A 21,409-nucleotide genomic window follows, 5' to 3' on the forward strand; every position below is an offset into this window, starting at 1 on the left:
CCAGGGCAGGGTGGGCCTGTACTGAGCTGTTAACTCTCTCCTTTCACATTGCCAACCCCCAGCCTACACCATCCAAAAGGCACCAGTAACATTTAATATCCCTGCTTTAATGAAGGACTTCGCAAACTGCTTCCTGGAAGACACGTTTCTCTGGACCACGAGAAATAGCAGTTCAAGTCAGCCTCAACTTCACAGCTGACCTTGAAATCAGAAAGCATTTACCAAAATATCTCGAAGTCCCTTTTCCCTCTCTCCTCAGTCTCCAAAAGTACTTTTTCTGTGGATGACCACAATCCTGTCTGCCTTTTTCTCATTTATGGCTGCTCAGATCTTTATTAGACCAGGATCATCTTCCTATTCCTGACAGAGAAATGCAGTTGATGATCTCAGAGGTCCTTTCTGACCTGGATCAAGGGTCTCGATGGTTGGACTCAATGATCTCAGAGGTCTTTTCCAACCCAAACAATTCTATGATCATGTAACCTTAAGCCTGTACAGTCATTCTGGGGATGCCATCCAGAGGAACCTTGACAGGCTGGAGAGGTGGGCACAAGCCCACCTCATGAGGTTCAACAAGACCAAGTGCAGGGTCCTTCAGCTGGGTCGAGGCAATCCCAAGCACAAATCCAGGCTGGGCAGGGACTGGCTGGAGAGCAGCCCTGAGGAGAGGGACTTGGGGGTGCTGGTGGATGAGAAGCTCAACAGGAGCTGTCAGTGTGCACTTGCAGCCCAGAAAGCCAACCAGAGCCTGGGCTGCATCAAGAGAAGTGTGGCCAGCAGGTCAAGGGAGGTGATTCTCCCCCTCTGCTCTGCTCTGGTGAGACCCCACCTGGAGTACTGCATCCAGGTCTGGAGCCTCTATTACAAGAGGGATATGGACATGCTGGAAGGTGTCCAGAGAAGGGCCACCAGGATGAGCAGAGGGCTTGGAGCTCCTCTCCTATGAGGACAGCCTGAAAGAGTTGGGGCTGTTCAGTCTGGAGAAGAGAAGGCTCCGAGGTGACCTTCTTGTGGCCTTCCAGTATCTGAAGGGGGATACAAGAAAGCTGGGGAGGGACTTTTTAGGATATCAGGTAGTGACAGGATTAGGGGGAATGGAATAAAGCTGGAAGTGGGGAGATTCAGACTGGATATAAAGAAGTTCTTCACTACAAGAGTGGTGAGAGCCTGGAATGGGTTGTCCAGGGAGGTGGTTGAGGCTCCATCCCTGGAGGTGTTTAAGGCGAGGCTGGATGAGGCTCTGGCCAGCCTGATGTAGTGTGAGGTGTCCCTGCCCATGGCACGGGGTTGGAACTGGATGATCCTTGAGGTCCCGTCCAACCCTGACTGATTCTATGATTCTCAGCAAAACCAGGTCAAGATATGTGCTGAAACACTACTGCAACTGGGCCAACTGTGTGGCTTTCCTCCTCACACAGTAACTCACTCTCTCTCTCTCCACAGCAAGCCCCACTCACCTGTAAAACGTGGTGTAATCCACCGTTGAATGACAGCTCTGAAATTCCCACCCTTTGAGTTTCTGGCATTCCCGGTGGGCTCGCAGCTTCACCCTGACTGTGCCATGACACAGCTCAGGCACAGGTTTCCTCTGCGGCCGGCTGCAGAATTCATTGGACTCCACTCGCCAGGATTCAGCAAAGTCATCCACATCAAACTTAAAATTCCCATCCCCTCCAATCAGGTCATCTCGCTTGTGCCCATTGTAATTGCCACACAGACCACAGAGTTTGCCTTTCAGGTGTGGCGCAGCCATGACTTCCACAAAGCTGTCTCCATCCCATGAGATTTCCAAGCCTAATAAAGAGATGAGACAAAAGAAAAAAAGAAAGAAGATGTACACACAAAACAAACAAATTAAAAAAAAGAAGAAGAAATTGAGGATAGCAAACTGTGCTTCATGTTTATGAAAAAGTGTTCATGGGAACCTAACCAAAGCCTCTGGCTTCCTTCTGATAATGTTAGATTTCTGTATAACTTGCTCTGGCAAGTTTGGTATTTCTTAAATCACAGTCATAGCATCATGACTTAGGTTGGAAGTCACCTCACAGATCATCTACTCATGCAACCTGGCTTTGAACACCCCCCAGAGAGGAGGCAGCCACAACCTCCCTGGGCAACCCATTCTAGAGTCTCACCATCCTACTGAAGAACTTCTTCCTAAGATCCACCCTAAACCAGCTCTTCCTCAGTTTCAAACCATTCCCCCTCGTCCCATTGCTAGACACCCTCATGAAAAGTCTCTCTGCAGCCTTCCTGTAGGATCCCTTCAGGTGTTGGAAGGCAGCTCTGAGATCCTCCTGGAGTCTTCTCTTCTCTGGGCTGAACACCCCTGGGTCCCTCAGCCTATCCTCCTAGCAGAAGTGCTCCAGCCCTTGGATCATCTTTGTGGCCTCCTCTGGACTCACTCGAACAGCTCTGTCCTTCTGATGCTGGGGAGACCAGAACTGGAGGCAGTATTTGAGGTGAGGTCCCACAACAGCAGAATAAAGGGGAAGAATCACCTCTCTTGACCTGCTGGCCACATCCATTACAATAAAATCACACCTGTCTATTTTTGTTCCTCCTTGCTAGTGAAAGGGATTGCCCTCACAAATCTGAAGCCAAGGCCTTTCAATATCTAAGTGCAAAATTCTGCAGATTGAATGTCCTCAAGGAAATTCCTACCTAACTTCACAGAGAGCCCAGAATTTCACCTACTGTCATCCATTGCACAAGCCATGGGTATACAAAGGTCTCCACAAGACTTCACCAGTAGTGACCTTGTGGGAAGCATCCTTTCCTTGCCTGACTGCTCACTTGGGTGAATACAGATGTTACAAGACAAGTTTTCTGTGGGATTAAAACTATTGCAAGGCATTCTGAACTGAATGCAGACTGGTCATTCTCCAACAGTTCTTAATTAACCAACCAACCAACCTACCTCTGGAAGCTGTCTTTACCAATCAGCAAGTGAGGCGTGATGGTAAACATCTACCCTTCATGGACTGGCTGGGATTTAAGTGCTCTGCTCCAAGCAGTTTTATGGTAAGGTTGGGCACTTCTCATCCATCAAACCCCAAATTGCTTTCTGTGGGTGAAATCCATCTTGTCTGCCTGTACCCAGCTAAAAGCTTAAGGCCAGTGTCTGAGCTCTCTCTCTGATGGAGAGAAACAGGCAGCTGTGGGTCACAACACAGATGGCAGAGGGAATAAACTACCTTCAGAATGCCTTTTGGTTTCCAGTGGAATTCTCAAGAGTTCCCAGAGACCAGGTGGAGACTAAACTTCATTTAATTTACAATCACCTGGGCAACTGTAAATTAAATGAATCCCAGCCTTCGAGGAGTAAATACATATCTCCTAAGGGCAAGACATTTTGGTATCACATGGGATAAAAACGCCACCAAGAATTACTGCTGCTTTACTGCTACCCCAAAATGGCCTTTTAAAGTTATTTCCAATGCCTGATGAATGCTACTACTTCACATGTCTGCAGTCATCCTGCATCTGAAGATCACAAATAATTTTGCTGACTTTGATTTATTTCCATGAAGTACTTGTGTGCAGCAGGATAAAACACAGGAACCTGCCTTTACACAGGATAATGGAGATTTTACCCTCTTCTCTCTGCCTGGCCAAGAATACCAAACAGCATCACTGCACAGTGCAGCACCAGGGCTTTGCTCCAGCTCTCAACATTTGCTGTGTGGGCTGGCTTAGCACCACCCTTTCCTCTTGTAAATCAGTGCTTGTCACTATGGGATCCAAATCCTGTCCTGTCCTCATGTAAGTAATTAACATACCAGTGACTCAGTTCAAAGCTGGAACCCTTCCTTCAGCAGCACATCCCATTGTTTGCTGTAACAATTCCTACTTGCACCACAGTGGAACAGGGTGAGGCTCCAAGAGCAATCCTGGTTACAGAAGGGGTGCTTTGCCATCAGGACATGCTGTCCTGGGGCCTCCATGGTTTACACCATGGCACCAAAAGTTTGGGGAATGATTTACCCAGCAAGGTTAGGCAGATAATTCTCCACCATTAGTCACTGCAGTCTGTTGCATCATGTTTTCTTTCCAGAGAAGGGCAGCAAAGCTGGTTAGGGGTCTGGAGCACAAGGCTGGTGGGGAGTCTGTAGCACAGCACTATGAGGAGAGGCTGAGGGAGCTGCGGGTGTTTAGCCTGGAGAAGAGGAGGCTCAGGGGAGACCTCATTGCTGTCTACAACTACCTGAAGGGAGGCTGTAGCCAGGTGGGGGTTGGTCTCTTCTCCCAGGCAAGCAGCAACAGAACAAGAGGACACAGTCTCAAGCTGTGCAGGGGAGGTATAGGCTGGATGTTAGGAGGAAATTCTTCCCAGAAAGAGAGATTGGCCATTGGAAGGGGCTGCCCAGGGAGATGGTGGAGTCACCATCCCTGGAAGTGTTTAAAATAAGACTGGATGAGGCACTTAGTGCCATGGTTTAGTTGATTAGATGGCGTTGGGTGATAGGTTGGACTTGATGATCTCTGAGGTCTTTTCCAACCTGGTTAATTCTGTGATTCTTACCACTGTATATTAGCATTGATACCACAAAAATATCCTGAGGCTGACTATGCATGAAAGCAGTTTCAGATGATCTAACAAACCCAGCATGGATAGGACCACTGTGTCCTCCAGAGGCACTTTACACCTATTCAACTGAGAAATTGTGCAAGATTGGGATTGCTAAGGAGGCCAGCACAGTGGCAAGGAGGACAGCTGCCTTTTAAGCTTCTTCAGACATTACCATTGCTGGACAAATCCAAACGCCAGCTGTCTTTTGCTTCTGAAAACGCTGAACAAAACAAAGTGCGGCTTGATTTGCAGACACTAGATTAATACTGCTGTGCTGGCACTTAGAAAGACCTTGTCATTAACTTATAAACTAAGATTTCTTCAGACTTGTGAATCACATAAACTTTCTCAAAGCCTGAAGCATCAAGGTCCAAATTCTCTTCAGTAAAATCACTCCAGTATTTAAGGCGGTATTCCATTTCTTCCCCGAATCAGCTGCCTCGACTCTAAGCAGAGTGGCAAAAGACTGCCTGATGATTCCATCTTAACTTGCCTTCTGCAACTTATTTTTTCCTTGAGTCAAGACTTACTGATTTTCTCCTGAATATTAGGGTGTCCACTGTGAGAGTTAAATGCATCTACTCTTTACTTGCTGCTCTGTGAACAAGAGGTTTGCCGACAAGAGAAACATAAAATTCTGACTTTTCATCTCAGCGCATAAACCGCAGGGTTTTAACCACAGAGAGTCCAGCTTCGACTACTGGATTTGATTCCAGCAACTCACAGTTTAACTACCACAAAAGGATGCACTTTCCTCTAGCTGGCTATTGTTTAATTACACTATGTTCTGCTGTAATTGCTCAGGTGGAAGGGTAATTTCTAGCTCTGATGAGCAGGGTTAACGTTTCTGTCCATAACAGAGCTGATTCCCTTTGCGGTTAACAAGGAAGGGCATTTACTTCTACAGGCATGATAATTCTGTCACAGCCTGGCCATGTTGTGCAGTGTGTCCCCTTTTTGTTTGTTTGCAAGCAGAAAATTCAGTTGCTTTCTGTAAACCAACAAGAGCTGTGACAGACAGGATTATGCTAGGGAGTGATGTTTGAAAGGGTCTCCGTGGCAGACAGAAATTGTGTGGGAGAGTTTCATGGTGCCTTTTACCTCCCCTCCTCAAATGGATGAGTTTCCCATTCACTTGGACAAGGATCAGAACCCAAGAAACATGAAGCTAAAGGATGCAGCATCTATCCCATCTGGGGGTGAAGAAAAGGAATATTCTCTGAGTTACTTTTCAGGGTTTTCCAAGTTTCCCCATTCCTTGAAGGACGCTTAACCAACTTGTTACTTGATTTCTTAACTTGGCACACTACACTCTCTAGTACATCTTTTAAAAATCCTTCTGGATTTATGCACATCACACACCGAATTTCCCTGTGCTGGGAACTCCCATCCTTTGTCCTGCATGATTTTTCATGGTAAAGGCATCCTCAAGAACTGGCAGTCTCTAAAGACTCAGCGCCGAAGTGGTACAGAAAACCTCAGCAAAGAGGCTTCGTGCTGAAGATCAGCACAGAAACAACAACAACAAGAAATGCTCCTGCACTAGAGGGACAGATAAGCAACTCTAGCACTGTGACCCTCTCTTGTCTTCTTTCCACACCAAGAACTCAACACCAACCACACCCACGATGAAGTACCTGCAAGTGCAGGGTGACAGAATCGCTGCTGCACGGCACGCAGGCATAGAGCTGGCGAGGAACTCAGCAACAAAACAGGTTTGCACTGGAAAATGCCAATTCATCAGAACTGAAATGCTTCAGGGAGACATATTGGGTTGAGTGAACTTCCAACACAGCACAGGCAGGGCTCCAAAGCTGCTTTTTCCTGCCAGCTCGCCTGGTGGGCTGCCTGGAAGCCTAGACTCTCAGGGTATGCAGCTCCAGGAGAGCCTTGCCATGCAGATTGCCCTGTAAGCCAGGAACCACAAGGCTTCCTGAAGGTTTGGGCTCCCCTGTTTTATCCAGAGCTTAGCTCCCAGCTCTGCAAAAGGAAAACCAAAAGCTGTTGTGGGAATGCTGGCTGAGCTGTAAGCTCCAGACTCTGCACTTTCCAGCCCAATTTGACTTCAAATTCTGCTTCTAGTGCAGTGGTTTTGTTTAATTTTTGTTACTTCCTCCCTCCTCCTCTTTTTTTTTTTTTTTTTTACCCTATACTGGGAAAGCAAATATTAAAAAAAAAAATTTTTTAAATCCATGCTTCATTCTAAAACAGAGAAAAATCTCTATTTTTTTATTTTAAGGTTTTTGGGGGGCTTGGGGTTTTTTTTGTTTGTTTGTTTAGGGTTTTTTGTTTGTTTTTGTTTTTGGGGTGGGGTTTTTTGTTGTTGTTGTTTGGTTTTATTTTTGTTTTGTTTTTTACCCCAGCTCTAGGAATTTCCTGTGGAACAAAAGGTTTGTCTTTCAAACAGTTCTGCTCAGCACATTCCTCCTCTCTACAACCTCTCTGCTGCTTGTCCTCTCCCAGCAAGATGGAGCCATGTCTCTCTGCTGCTTTCCAGGTTTTATGTGCTGAGGAAAGGAGGACTCAGGCCATTGTGCTGCATTCAGCAAGAGAAACCTGACCCTGCTCTGCTCAGGGGAGGAATTCTTTAGGCTGCAATTTGCAGTGATTAGACACCATTCGGTGTGTTGTCATATGCCATGTTTGCACTCCCTCTCTGGCAGCACATGGACAAGGATGCATGCAGCCATTTCTTAGGCTTGCACCATAGACAAACTGGGGTAGCAGCAGGATGAGCTGTCATTCATCCTCCACTTGAAAACTTTTCCTTGGCCTGTGGCTGACTAATGAAATCCACATCGCCAGAATTCACAGCGTTCAGCTGGCTGCATGGAGGAGCCCACAAGATGCTTTCAATTAGAGGTTGTGAATAATGGTCAACTGGTGTGCCTTTTACAGCCAGCCACAAAAAACTGCACTGCCACTTGGAGGATCTCAGTCCGAAGCTGAGATCCACATCATGCAGACTTCACATTTCCAGCGGCAAAATGAGCAGGTGTCTAAATTCTCAGCTCAACAGTGGGTGCTAGTGTCCCCCCCTGAGTCAAAAACAAAATGATGCAAGATAATGCCTATGACTCTGCATCACACTTAGGACCATCTCTCTCCATAAGAAAGATTAGTTTCCCTGTTTTTCCCATTGCCATTTAATTCAATTAACAGTATATTGCATTCTTACTGAAACAGTCCTTCGCTGTGTCAATGAAATCTCTCAGGAGCAGAGTAGCCCCCAACACATGCCAATGAGAAAGTTTCAGGCTTGTCTTCAGTATTTATCTATGCCAAGACACTACAGAATCATGGAAGCACTCAGGGTTGGAAGGGACCACAAGGATCATCTAGTTCCAACCCCCCTGCCATGGGCAGGGACACCTCACACTAGATCAGCCTGGCCAGAGCCTCATCCAGCCTGGCTGCAAACACCTCCAGGGATGGAGCCTCAACCACCTCCCTGGACAACCCATTCCAGGCTCTCACCACTCTCATGGGGAAGAACTTCTTCCTTATGTCCAGTCTGAATCTATCTACTTCCAGCTTTGTACAGGTTCAGAACAGTTTATGAAACAAATGTAAAGTCCTCTGCTTTAACATTTTGACAATTAATGTCTTTTCCAGGACTCAGAAGACCTGAGAATCTCCTGTCTCCCCTGTCTATTTCTACAAATAAGGTACCAGATTCTCTGAAGTTTCTGATTTCCTTTTCTTTTGGTGCTGCCAACCCTCTGTTCCTGGCACATCACTCAAGCCCAAAGCAAAGCCAACAAGATGGAACTGAAGAGCAAATGAGGTCATGGTTTTCAAACATCCTTTTTTGCTAGGTACCCTCAGTGAAATGTTTCTTAGACTCATTCCAGCCATCAGTAGCTGTGATTTTATGTAATTTAAGAATGTTGCTGCAACTAGGAAGAAAACCTGAATGTTTTGTTTAAGAACTACTCTCCTCTCCATTCTTATCTGTAATTATCAAATGATGACCCCAAAGAAGCCACTCTGAAGTTACTGGAAGTGACAAATTAATCTCTGCAGACATTTAATTGTCAGCTACAGAATCCTAGAACGGCTCAGGCTGGAAGGGACCTCAGAGATCATCTAATTCACTTTGCCACGGCCAGGGACACCTCTCAGCTAGACTGCTCATGGCCTTGGCCAAGCTGGCCTTCAACAGCCCCGGGGAAGAGGCATCCACAACCTCCCTGGGCAGCTTATTCCAGAGTCTCACCACCTTCACACTGAAGAACTTCCTCCTGAGCTCCAGTCTAACCCTACTCTCCAAAGACCTCAAACTCATAGCTGAGATTTCTGTCTGTTTGTGGACTGCAGGGATGTTGAAAGCATTTTGGGTTTCTCAGCTCTCCAAAGAGTTACAACTATGTTTATTACCATCATCATACTTTTTTTTACTGACTGCTGTTCATGTTGCCCTTGAGAACATGTCTAGAGAAGGGCAACAAGGCTGGTGAGGGGTCTGGAGCACAGCCCTGTGAGGAGAGGCTGAGGGAGCTGGGGTTCTTTAGCCTGGAGAAGAGGAGGCTCGGGAGAGACCTTATTGCTCTTTACAACTACCTGAAGGGAGGTTGTAGCCAGGTGGGGTTTGGTCTCTTCTCCCAGGCAAGCAGCAACAGAACAAGAGGACACAAGCTCAAGCTGTGGCAGGGGAAGATTAGGCTGGGTGTTAGGAAGAAGTTCTTCACAGAAAGAGAGATTGGCCATTTTCACATAAAGAGATTGCCCATTGGAATGGGCTGCCCAGGGAGGTGGTGGGGTCCCTAGAGGTCATAGAATTATAGAATTGTTAGGGTTGGAAGGGACCTCAAGGACCATCTAGTTCCAACCCCCCTGCCATGGACAGGGACAGCTCACACTAGATCAGACTGCCCAAAGCCACATCCAATCTGACCTTAAAAACCTCCAGGGATGAGGCTTCTACCACCTTCTTGGGCAACCTGTTCCAGTGTCTCACCACCCTCATGGTAAAAAGGTGTTTAAGAAAAGCCTGGATGAGGCACTCAGTACCATGCTCTAGTTGATTAGGATTGGGTGATCGGTTGGACTTGATGACCTTGGAGGTCTCTTCCAACCTGGTTGATTCTGTGAACATTCTGTGAAGTTCTCCAGGGAGCAGACATTGGGCACATACTCACACACACACTCACTCTACCTGCTTTGGTTGTCACTTTCAGCAAGTAACCATCCAAATCGATCTGAAACTGCGGTGTCTCGCAGGGGAGCGCGATGCGGGTCCCGTTCCACTTCACCGTGAGGTGCTGCTGGAGGCTGATGGTGCTTCTGCCCAAGACAAGCTCCACTGACTTTGTCCAGGAGAAAGAGCGGGTCCGGCGGGCATCGTTTTTTACCAGCACCTGAAAGGGTGAGGCAGAGGAGGAGCAGTCTTTCGTCAAAACGTACTGACATGTTCCCTGAAAGTTAAATGTCCGTCCGTCAAAAGTGTTGTAGTGAGGGTCTCCAAACACAGTGCAAACTCCGGGCTCTGCAGGTGAGTGAGAGACAAAAGTGCCACGTGAGGGTCAAGCAAACTTTGGGAACAAAAAAAAAAAAAACAAAAAAAAAACCAGAGAAACAAAAGCAAAAAGCAGTAGATAAGAACTTTCGAGAATGCCAACTCTCACCCTGCCTACTAGGGAAAACAAAAACTTGATGGCTCTAATAAAAGTCTTTCCTAAAGCTGGCAGGAACCAAAGGACAATTTTAGTCTGGAGAAGAGAAGGCTGAGAGGGGATTTTAATAAATGTCTATCAATACCTGAGGGCTGGGGGTCAAGAGGGAGGAGACAGGCTCTGCTCACTTGCACCCTGGGATAGGACAAGGGGCAATGGATAGAAACTCCAGCACAGGAGGTTCCACCTCAACATGAGGAGGAACTTCTTCACTGTGAGGCTCACAGAGCACTGGAACAGGCTGCCCAGAGATTTTGTGGAGTCTCCTTCTCTGGAAACTTTCAAGCCCCATTCTGTGTGACCTGTGCTGGCTATGGTCCTGATCTGGCAGGGGAGTTGGACTCGATGGAATTCAGAGGTCCCTTCCAGCCCCTAACATCCTGTGAATGGTCTTTGATGGGGCAGCATAGGAAGGTTAACCTGTGTCTAGGAACCAAAGAAATATCTTCCAACCTTAATGTTTGTCCCTTCAAGATAATGTATCATCTGAACATCTGTTAGGTTACTACAGTGCCTGTGAAATTTGTCAAATTGCTTTATTTCCAGAAAATACAACACACACCCACCCCCCAAGTCAGGATATCAGAGCAGGCAGAATCCTGAGCTTGCAAAAAGCTGTAAGAGATGTGTGATGGGGTTCTTCCCATTTAGCTTCAGCTTTCTGGGCAGGAAATCTCTAGCTGAAGCAATTCACCCAATCTCCCTTTCACTGACAGAGAGAGGGAGCCCTGACTAGAAAGTCTTTCATCTCACCCCTTTCAGACATCTCCTTTAATGCATGGGGAATTGCTCTCTGGAGCAACCTGTCCTCTGCTGCCAGCTCTAGGAGTGAAAACAAGTATCTAAGACTCCAAGCATCCCTCTCAGATAGTGAAATTCCCCTGGGATGAGTTTGCATCCTTAAGTTGTGTTGTGGGAGCAAAGTCTAATCCACTAAGAGAGGCAGGATTCAAGACATCACATGAATGTTTTTGAGACTCATTTTAACATGCCCCATTAGGGCAGAGGTGATGGCCTGAAATCAAAAGCCATCAGCACCTTGCTCTGTCTGCATTTTACACAGCTCCATTTATAAATATTATGCATTTATAAGCTAGGTATTAGTGATGCTTCCCCCTCTCCCCCCAAATTATTTGTAGAGCCAGCATCTCTGTTCAGTGTTCCAAGCCACCATATGCATTGGATATGCACAACTGACTCCTAGTGGTCATTGCTATCATGCTACCAACTCAAAGTCAGCAGTAAGTGATTAACATGATGCATTGATTACCTACAGGCATGGTACCTCTACCAATCATTTGCACCCCCACAAATGGAGGGAGATTCCTCACTGATGGGGGTGCTGGTGGATGAGAAGCTCAACATCAGCCAGCAGTGTGCACTTGCAGCCCAGAAAGCCAACCAGAGCCTGGGCTGCATCAGGAGAAGCATAGCCAGCAGGTCCAGGGAGGTGATTCTCCCCCTCTGCTCCACTAGGGTGAGACCCCACCTGGAGTACTGTGTCCATTTCTGGAGCCTCTATTACAGGAAGGATGTGGATATGCTGAAAGGTGTCCAGAGAAGGGACATAAGGATAAGCAGAGGGCTGGAGCTCCTCTCCTATGAGGACAGACTGAGGGAGTTGGGGCTGTTCAGTCTGGAGAAGAGAAGGCTCCCAGGAGACCTTCTTGTGGCCTTCCAGGATCTGAAGGGGGCTCCAAGAAAGCTGGGGAGGGACTTTTTAGGGTGTCAGGTAATGATAGGACTAGGGGGAATGGAACAAAAGTAGAAATGGGGAGATTCAGGTTGGATGTTAGGAAGAAATTCTTCCCCATGAGGGTGGTGAGACACTGGAACAGGTTGCCCAGGGAGGTGGTGGAAGCCTCATCCCTGGAGGGTTTTGCAGCCAGGCTGAATGTGGCTGTGAGCAACCTGCTGTAGTGTGAGGTGTCCCTGCCCATGGCAGAGGAGTTGGAACTGGAGGATCCTTGAGGTCCCTTCCAACCCTGACAATTCTGTGATTCTATGTTTGCAGCCACACACTGGTCAGAGAAGCTGCAGCTCTAAGTCAGGATGTTTCCACCCTCGTGTCAATGATGCTGAATTACCCTCCAGTTACCCAGGATTTGATTGGTTTGCTTTGCAATCAAAGAGAGTAGCAAAGTCATTTGCCTTGCAGCCTTCTGGTATAACAATAGGTCCTAACCACATCTCCTTGCTGCTGTTCCTGGAAGAAGGAATCTCAAGGCAGACAAAGGCACACTGCTGCTGCCAGCTGGATACCCTGGGGCTCAGGCTGGATGATGCCTGCTTTTGGAGGAGGGCTTGGTTCAGTAACAAAATTTGACTGATCAGAGAGCTGTGAACAGCATCAATCAAAAAAATCCACAAAACCAAAACCCAACAAAGGATAGGAGAGCAACAAGGAACACAACTTATTCACTGAAAAAAAAAAATAGACTAGCCAACTAATAATGACTCTCCAGAAGAGGCAGCCAAAAAAAAAGGCAAATTCAGACCTACAAAAGAGGAGACAACATGGATGTTATGGAGCAGAGGCAGGGAATTCCTCTGCTGGATTGAGATGCAGCTCTGACTGTGCTATAGACATTTCTCAGCAGGGTCTTTCAGCCTAGGCAGAGTGCTATGCTAATAATTCAGTTGTTTTTCTACCTGTAAAGCGTGTCCAAGGATACCTACATGGAGACACAGACAGAAGAGCTGAAGGGGACCCCAGGAGACATTACCTTTTCCTTCTCCTTCAGCTGTAATGCAGAACTCTCCTGTCCCTGTGCTACTCCTGATGGATGTTTATATAAGCTGCTCTTAAAGGACAGTATTAACAGCACCTGCACAGCTGCCTCCAGCAACCTGGAGCAGTGCTTGCCTGTCCTTACTGTGAGTAAGGTCTTCCTGAAGTTTAACCTCAGTCTCCTTCATTGCATCGTTCATTGCCATCACAGAGCTGGTACCTGGGAGATTTGTACTGCATTCCTAGCTTTGGCACACACATGCTCCTTTAGCTGAGCCACTAACTCACCTTGGGGATGTTCAGTCTGGAGAAGAGAAGGCTCCCAGGAGACCTTCTTGTGGCCTTTCAGTATCTTAAAGGGGCCTACAAGAGAGCTGGGGAGGGACTGTATAGGTGGTGATAGGACTGGGGGGAATGGAAAAAAAAAATGGGCAGATTCAGATTGGATGTTAGGAAGAAATTCTTCCCCATGATGGTGGTGAGACACTGGCACAGGTTGCCCAGGGAGGTGGTGGAAGCCTCATCCCTGGAGGATTTTAAGACCAGGCTGGATGTGGCTGTGAGCAACCTGCTGTAGTGTGAGGTGTCCCTGCCCATGGCAGAGGGGTTAGAACAGGATGATCCTTGAGGTCTCTTCCAACCCTGACAATTCTATGATTCTATGATTCTGCCTTTTTGCCTGGCAACTAGGGCCCCAAAGTTTTGATTTCTCAGGGACATCATGTTGGCAGAGAAATCAAAACCAACCCCACTGAATCAACACCTCTGGAAATCAGACCCCACAGACCTGAAAACCAAGACACTTATCTAAGACAACACTGCTAAAAGGATGCACTTCTGCAAATCTCATTTTCCTCACTGATATCAATGAGGATATCTCAGCAAATCTTTTCCAAGGATTAATTGGCTCCCTCTAAATTGGCAAGAACCATAGAGCTTTTATTCACCAAAGTGAATTTTTTACCAGTGAGAAAACAAAAAAGAACACAAACATGAATTTTATACAGAGACCATCTGACTTTAAAGCTATTAAATCACACTAACGTGCTTCTGATTTCCTTATGGGATCACATAATTATCAGCATGATGAATATTAAGCTACATTTGATTACTGCTCAGATTCTATCTTGTCTTTACAGACTTTCATTTTGCTTTGCACATTTATGACAACTTCTATGAAAATGAGGAAACTATCCACAAAAAAAGAGAGCCAATGGGATCCTGGGATGCATCAAGAAAGGTGTCCAGCAGGGCTGGGGAAGTTCTTCTGCCTCTCTACTCTGCCCTGCTGAGACCACAGCTGCAATCCTGTGTCCAGTTTGGGGCTCCCCAGTTCAAGAGAGACAGAGACCTGCTGGAGAGAGTCCAAGGGAGAGCCAGGAGGATGCTTAGGGGACTTGAGCATCTCCCATGTGAAGAGAGACTGAGAGCCCTGGGGCTGTTTAGTCTGGAGAAGAGAAGGCTGAGAGGGGATCTGATTAATGTCTATCAATAGCTGAGGGGTGGGTGTCAAGTGGAGGGGGCCAGGCTCTTCTCAGTGGTTCACAGTGATAAGACAAGGAACGATGGGTTCAAACTTGAACAGAGAAGATTTCAGCTCAACATGAGGAGAAACTTCTTTCCAGTGAGGGTGACAGAGCCCTGGAACAGGCTGCCCAGGGGGGTTGTAGAGTCTCCTTCTCTGGAGACTTTCCAACCCCACCTGGATGCATTCCTGTGCAGACTCCCCTGGGTGATCCTGCTCTGGCAGGGGGGTTGGCCCTGATGATCTCTGGAGGTCCCTTCCAACCTCTGATGTACTGTGAGACTGTGAAAAAAAATCAGTCCAAGCATTCACTGAAGACTTCAGAGGAGAGAAATGGGGTTTGCCCACATTTGTAGAAGCCAAGAACATGGACATGTTACCCTTGCTATTAACTAACCTATCCAAAGGGGGAGGCTGGTTCTCCACCTAAGTAAGTGTCTAAGAGGCAAGACACGAGAGGAACAAACATAATTTAGAGATGTGCAAGTAAAATTGATAGCACCAGGGGGATCCAAAGGCAATATTTAGTTTTAATTTCTAATGTGTTACACAGGGTAATGCCTTCTGTTATGTTACATTGTGTCACATCATATGTCAACCTGATGGAGGGCAGTTAAAATAGAAAAAAAAAAGAATGTATTTTGGACTGGGTAGCCAAATGTCTGATCCAAATTTCACTGTTTTCTTTAATAACCAAGGAAATGGGGCAGGGGCGGTGGAAGGGTCTGAATAATTGATTCTCTGATACCACCATGTAAAACATTCCTGAAGGGCCCTGGTAAAGTTGTGGGGTTTAAAAAAAAAAAAAAAAAAGAGAGAAAAAGAAAAAGAAAAAAACCTCCACACCCTGCAAGAGCATGTGTGATAACTCAGGCACTGCCAGGAAGCAGAACTGCCTGGGCTAGATATAAACCTTAAATACTGGGAGGGGAAGGAGGCTCTGAAGCACAGGCAACATGAAAATGAGTTCCTGCCATTTTTAGGGCAGGAGGGAAGAAGTTATTTATTTCCTTTTTGGGAGAGTTTCAACCATATAATGTTTTATGGTTTGTGCCTTTCCTTTTTTTTTATTTCTTCTTTTTTTTTTTTTTTTCCTTCTTCCCCCCCTTCCGAAACAAACCAGGCTTTCTGCTTGGCTGGTTTTGAACTCCATTCATTGGAAGCACCACTTCTCTAGTTAGGACTGTGGGTGACTTGCTCCTCTGCTGGGACATAACAGATGGAAAGGTGTTGCTGCATCACCAGAGCCACATTTGCCCAGGGCTGGAGTAGGAATTTTGCTAGCCTGTGCTAACAAACCATAGGGTGAAGATCCCTCTTTTTTCTTGTTTTTCTCTCTAGAGTAAATTGTCCCCACCTTATTGCAGAGACTCCTTGTCTCTATCAGCTGTCTAGGGTAGAGTTAGGAAAAGGCAACCACAGAATCACAGAAACATTCAGGTTGGAAAAGACCCTCAGGATCACCAAGTCCAACCCAGAACCCTACTCTACAAGGCTCACCCCTAAACCATATCATCCCCAAGCATCACATGCAAATCACCTTTAAACACATCCAGGCTTGGGGACTCCACCACCTCCCTGGGCAGCTCATGCCAATGCCTGTATGATATGCCATACTCCCCCCTGAGACTCTGCCAGCCTTCAGCTATTTTTATCTTAGGGGTTTTCTCAGTTATAAATGCCTTCTCTTTATTTAATAACCTTTGTTAGGCTTCTTTTCTGTGAATTTGTCCAGCCTCTGCCTGAACCCCAAAATATTTTCAGCATCCCTGACATTCCTGGGCAAAGTACCTGAAGAACCACTGCCTCTTGCTTGTATTGAACATCACATTCAAGAGCTTTGGTGTATTGTTTTGCTCATCTACACATGCACATGAAGGTAAACACACCCATTCCTTCTCTGTCCCTGAAACCCATGGATTTTCCAATGGAGGGCCCCAGAGCTGTGTTCAGGAGACTGTGATTTTCAAAGAGCCTTAGGCACTCGACTCCCATTAAACATTATTGGGACCTGGCTGCAAAACCATCTCTAAACCTTTTTTGGAAGTCTTGCATTTAGGCTCCCAAATCAGTATTCAAAACTTCTGGCTTTCATAAAAGCTTCTGGGAGCTCAGCAGTTTTCACATTTATTTTTAAAGCAACTAAATAAGGGCTTCACACTTTTATATTTGACAATCTTAAACTACACGTGTGATTCATGCAGCTTGCTCAACTACCACCTAAGGCTCTACAGCTCACTTGCAAACTAATAATAATAGTATTTAGGTGCTAAAGTGAACACTGCAGAACTCTTGGCTTGCCTTCCTTGCATTCACAAACCACACAGGCAATTCAAATGAAACAGTGACTTTCATTACAAAAGGTAACAGGGAAGGTTAACTGTGGGCAAGGAGCACTGCGCTTGAAAACACATTTTTCTGTACAAAAAAAAAAAAAAAAAAAGGAAGATGAAGAAGCAACAGGAAGGAAAACAACCTCTCAGAATTCCCTGAGTTTTAACATACTCTCATATGGAAACAAAAGCAAAAGTTTATGAAGCCACAACGTGTCTTGGCCAACATGGAGGGATAAAAGTCTTGAAAGACAACTCCTTTCTAGTAAGTAAGGAATTAAATGGTTCTTAATTTTACTTAGAATGCAACTAAAGGAATTTAGGGGTGCCAAAAGGTACCCCTTCTGCCTTCCACCCAATGCCCCCACACACCCAGATAGTATTTTGCCTTTCCAGAACGATTTTATATATATATATATATATAATATATACATTATATATATTTAATATATAAATACATATATATTTTATATATATATATTTATATATATAAATGTATATTTTTATATATATATTAAAAAATATATATACCCTGCTTGGTGGAGGCCAGGCAGACATTCAGCACACACATCCTGACCAGCAGAGAGCCTAATCCTATTGGATGGGCAGCTAAGCACACTTGTAGCTCCAGAGCAGCCACAGGATATATTGTCTCTAGCTGGGTTTATTATTTGTTGGGATATAAAGGAAATGGGACACAAATCCATAGGAAACCAGGCTCTGTTAGCTCTGGTGCTCATGGAATAGCTTGTTTTCTTTTTTTTTTTTTTTTTTATGGCTTTTTATTTTTTTCAGGAGATCAGAGCAGTCAATTGAAGTCCAAGATGTCCAGATGTCTGGTCACACTCTTCTAGGTTTGTAGCTAGTTAAAGAGTGGCCAAGAAAAATATACTTTAAATTATAACTAAAATTGGCTTGGACATTTTCTAAGTAAGGTGAGAGAGGGGGGAAAAAAATAATACAAGTTTACCAGTGAAGGGTGTTCTAGTGGCACACCTATAATCCAAAAAAAAAAAATCTCTTTTTTTTCTGAAAAATAAAATAAACCCTTTGAATGCAATTAGCCCATATGCTGAATTAAGCCCTAAATCAAACAGAGCACGTTATTAACTTTTGCAAAGCAGCTACAGAACAGGCATAATAGAATTTCATTAGCTTTACTGTAAAAAAATGCATAGCCGGAGCACTTCCCTCCTAACTGCTGCACAGTGCAGCTTGATAGAATACACATTACAATGTGTGGTGTCAAAAAAACTCCACAGGAGCCTTTATGGTCTATTTCATAAACAAAATAGCTCTTCCAATTTGTCCAAATACATATTTATACAGTAGACCATCACACAGCTGAAATGGCTGAGGAGGGAAAGCACTAACAGCATTCCAGTATGAATAAACAATCACAGTCGTCTTCTTGATCTATTTCTCCATGCCAAGGAAGCAACAAACAGGTCCAGCAAGGACCCATGTGGCCCTTCAGTCCCACTCTCTGCTCTCACAGGCACCCACAAGGCAAAGCCCCTTTTTTTCCATGTTTTTTTATTATTATTTGAGGAGTCATCCCCTTTTTTTTTTTAGTATTTCTATAAAAACACATTACAAGGATGCAGGACCAGGTTGAAGTTACCAATCTCCTACCCTTAAGGCTAGGTCCAAATATCTAGAAAAGCCTGGATGAAGCCCTTAGTGCCATGGTCTAGCTGATTAGCTGGGGTTGGGTGATGGGTTGGACTTGATGACCTTGGAGGTCTCTTCGAACCTGGTTGATTCTGTGATCCTCCAGCTCCACTGATCATTTTCTCAACCAAAAAGGCTGCAGAATGATTTGCAAGGAACAAAATCTCCTGCCCTAGAAGAGGTCCTTACTGCAAAATTAATTGTGTGTACTGCTAGGCTTCAATGACTGCAGTCCATGTTGGGAAAAAAACAAAACAAAACAAAACCAAAACAAAACCAAAACCAAAACCAAACCAAAACCAAAACCAAACTCACCCACTTTGAAAAAGCCTCACAGTGCCCCGGGTAAACCTGTGCCAGGATTATTGATCACGACTGAAGCTTTCACACTGTCATGTCAACCAGGCCTAGCAATTCTGCTTGGTCAAGAGCCAAGATTTAACCTCCACTGCAAATTCCCATCTTTATCTAGGGCTGAGAGGACTTTGTGAGGGTGATTTGAGCTCAGGTTTAGGGGTTTTTTTCTTTCATATGAAAATGACCTGGGTCTAACAGAGCATTACTAATTTATGGGATTGACGTCAGCAGTGATTTTTCTAAATCAAGCCCCAAAGAGTACATTTCATTACATTTTTTACAGCAGCATAAACTAAACTGTTGAATTTTCCACTGCTATGACCACTGTGTTTAATTAGTGATAACTGTAAGCCAGCCATGGAGCATAAAACAGCAACATGCCAAAACTAACCATAGTTAACTGAGGCAACAGTAGACAAAAAGAGACTCTCCAGCCCTTTAGGAGACGTGGTACTTTTTCTCTCTGCAACAAACTGTCTTGAAAATAATCCTTTGATTTCTTTTTAGGGTCTTTTTTATTTTTTCTTTCTAGTTTAAAGCGTATCCTTTAACAACCTGACTGGTTTTGACCCACTTGGTAGAAACTGGCTGCATTTAAACTCTCTCAAAGCTCTCTCCTGTGTACACTATGTTCTTGTACCTCCTATGTTGTTTTTTCTTTGGAAAAATTAATGTCTGCTGGACTGCCAGAAATGTCTGGAGTGCTAAAACGTGGAGAGAGGATCAACACAAGTGGGTGGGTGAGAGAAAGGGCTGGGCTGTGCCTGCACATCTTATCAGAAACTGTCTGAATGAGCAAAGTTTCTAGTTACTGAGGGAGTGATCATCACTGAAATCCTTCTCTTTTGCCTGTCTCATGGTCGTGATGAGATTTACAGCACCTCTGGCACAAAGGTGGAACTACTTCCTTGCAAATGGCAACTACTAAAATGCTAGAGTTACAACAACTAGTGGTAGCCACCTCTGCCCTGTGGTAGTGGGTAGCTCAGCTCGTGAAATAGACTGCCTGATAAAAGCTGGGAATGCCTTTTCATCACAGAAGCGTAGAAGCAGCTCAGCATCAGCTCTACTCCAAATACTACATGGGTCCATAGTGAGACACCACACCCAAAGAATCATAGAATCATAGAATCAGTCAGAGTTGGAAGGGACCACAAGGATCAGCCAGTTCCAACCCCCCTGCCATGGGCAGGGACACCTCACACTAGATCAGGCTGGCCAGAGCCTCATCCAGCCTGGCCTTAAACATCTCCAGGGACAGGACCTCAACCATCTCTTTGTTTCCTGGGCAGCAGAGAAGCATGCCACTGTGGCACAGCCTCCCAGCCTCATGTATCCCCAGTCCAGTGCAGACAGGAGCCCTAAGAAGAGCCTAAGGGAATAAAGTTGTTTATCTTGAAGGTTTCACAGAGACCCAGGAGCATTCTGCCAGTACTTAGAAGAATCATAGAATTGGGTTGGAAGGGTCCTCATGGATCATTCAGTTCCAACCCCCTGCCATGGGCAGGGACACCTCACTCTAGATCAGACTGCCCAGAGCCATATCCAGTCTGGCCTTCAAAACCTCCAGGGATGAGGTTTCCACCACCTCCCTGGGCAACCTCTTCCAGTGTGTCTCACCACCCTCATGGGGAAGAATTTCTCCCTAACATCCAATCTGAATCTACCCATTTCTATTTTTCCTCCATTCCCCCTAGTCCTATCATTACCTGACACCCTAAAGAGTCCCTCCCCAGCTTTCCTGTAGATCCCTTAAGAAGGTTACTGGGAAGCTGGAGCCAGGCTCTTTACAGCTCTGTGTGGCAGGAGGACAAGTGATAATGGTCTGCTAAGTTCACATGTCTTATAGCCATGACCATTCCCTTTTTATAACATTCAAGAACTTTTGACTTTTTAGGTAACCCAGTTGCCAGATAAGTTATTTTCACTTTGAAGAAATCAATTTGTTTTGCCTCCTTCTCTGATGAAAAAATGACCAGAAGTCATCATTCTCTCCCAGACCCTGTACTGCCTTCTTTTAAACCTCTTGCAACAGAGGCTCTCCAGCACTTTGAGGGAATGGCTGGCCCCATTATTTCCACCACCCCTTCCCCCTCACTCCTGTATGTTACAAAGGAACACCTAAGGAAGGTCAAATTAGACTGAAACATAAGAACAGAAGCAAGATAGAGATCAATAAATTCAGGACACTAATGACATGCCAGAGAATCATAGAGTGGTTGGGGGGGGGAAGGAACTTTCAAGGGTCATCTAGTCCAAGCCCCCTGCAGTGAGCAGGGACATCCTCCACTAGATCAGGTTGCCCAGAGCCCTGTCAAGCCTGACTTTGAATATCTCCAAGGATGGGGCCTCAGCTACCTCTCTGGGCAACCTGTCATGTTTGAGCAGAGCTATATGCAAATTTCTTCTCCCCTGAAACTGAGTTAAGGTGAAATCAACAGCTGGTCAACTGAATCCTCTTTCATTTCTCTCTCTGCTCAGTATTATTTCAAGTGTTTCTGAGGTTGCCACTTGTATTCAATTTCATTTTTGCAATGCAGA

At 45.5% G+C, this 21,409-nt stretch overlaps 1 protein-coding gene across 1 annotated transcript in view; it reads right to left on the reverse strand.

Annotated features, from left to right (window-relative positions):
* The window catches only part of BMPER (BMP binding endothelial regulator), a 186,437-nt gene that overhangs the window by 54,692 nt on the left and 110,336 nt on the right, over positions 1 to 21,409 (reverse strand). Inside the window, exons 12-13 of the mRNA XM_054385040.1 lie at positions 9,732 to 10,061; positions 1,458 to 1,794 (exon numbers count right to left, since the gene is read on the reverse strand). Of these exons, the coding sequence (XP_054241015.1) occupies positions 1,458 to 1,794; positions 9,732 to 10,061 (667 nt within the window). The remainder of the gene's footprint in view (positions 1 to 1,457; positions 1,795 to 9,731; positions 10,062 to 21,409) is intronic.

This window comes from Indicator indicator, chromosome 11, assembly GCF_027791375.1.
Source record: "Indicator indicator isolate 239-I01 chromosome 11, UM_Iind_1.1, whole genome shotgun sequence".
Taxonomy (NCBI): domain Eukaryota; kingdom Metazoa; phylum Chordata; class Aves; order Piciformes; family Indicatoridae; genus Indicator; species Indicator indicator.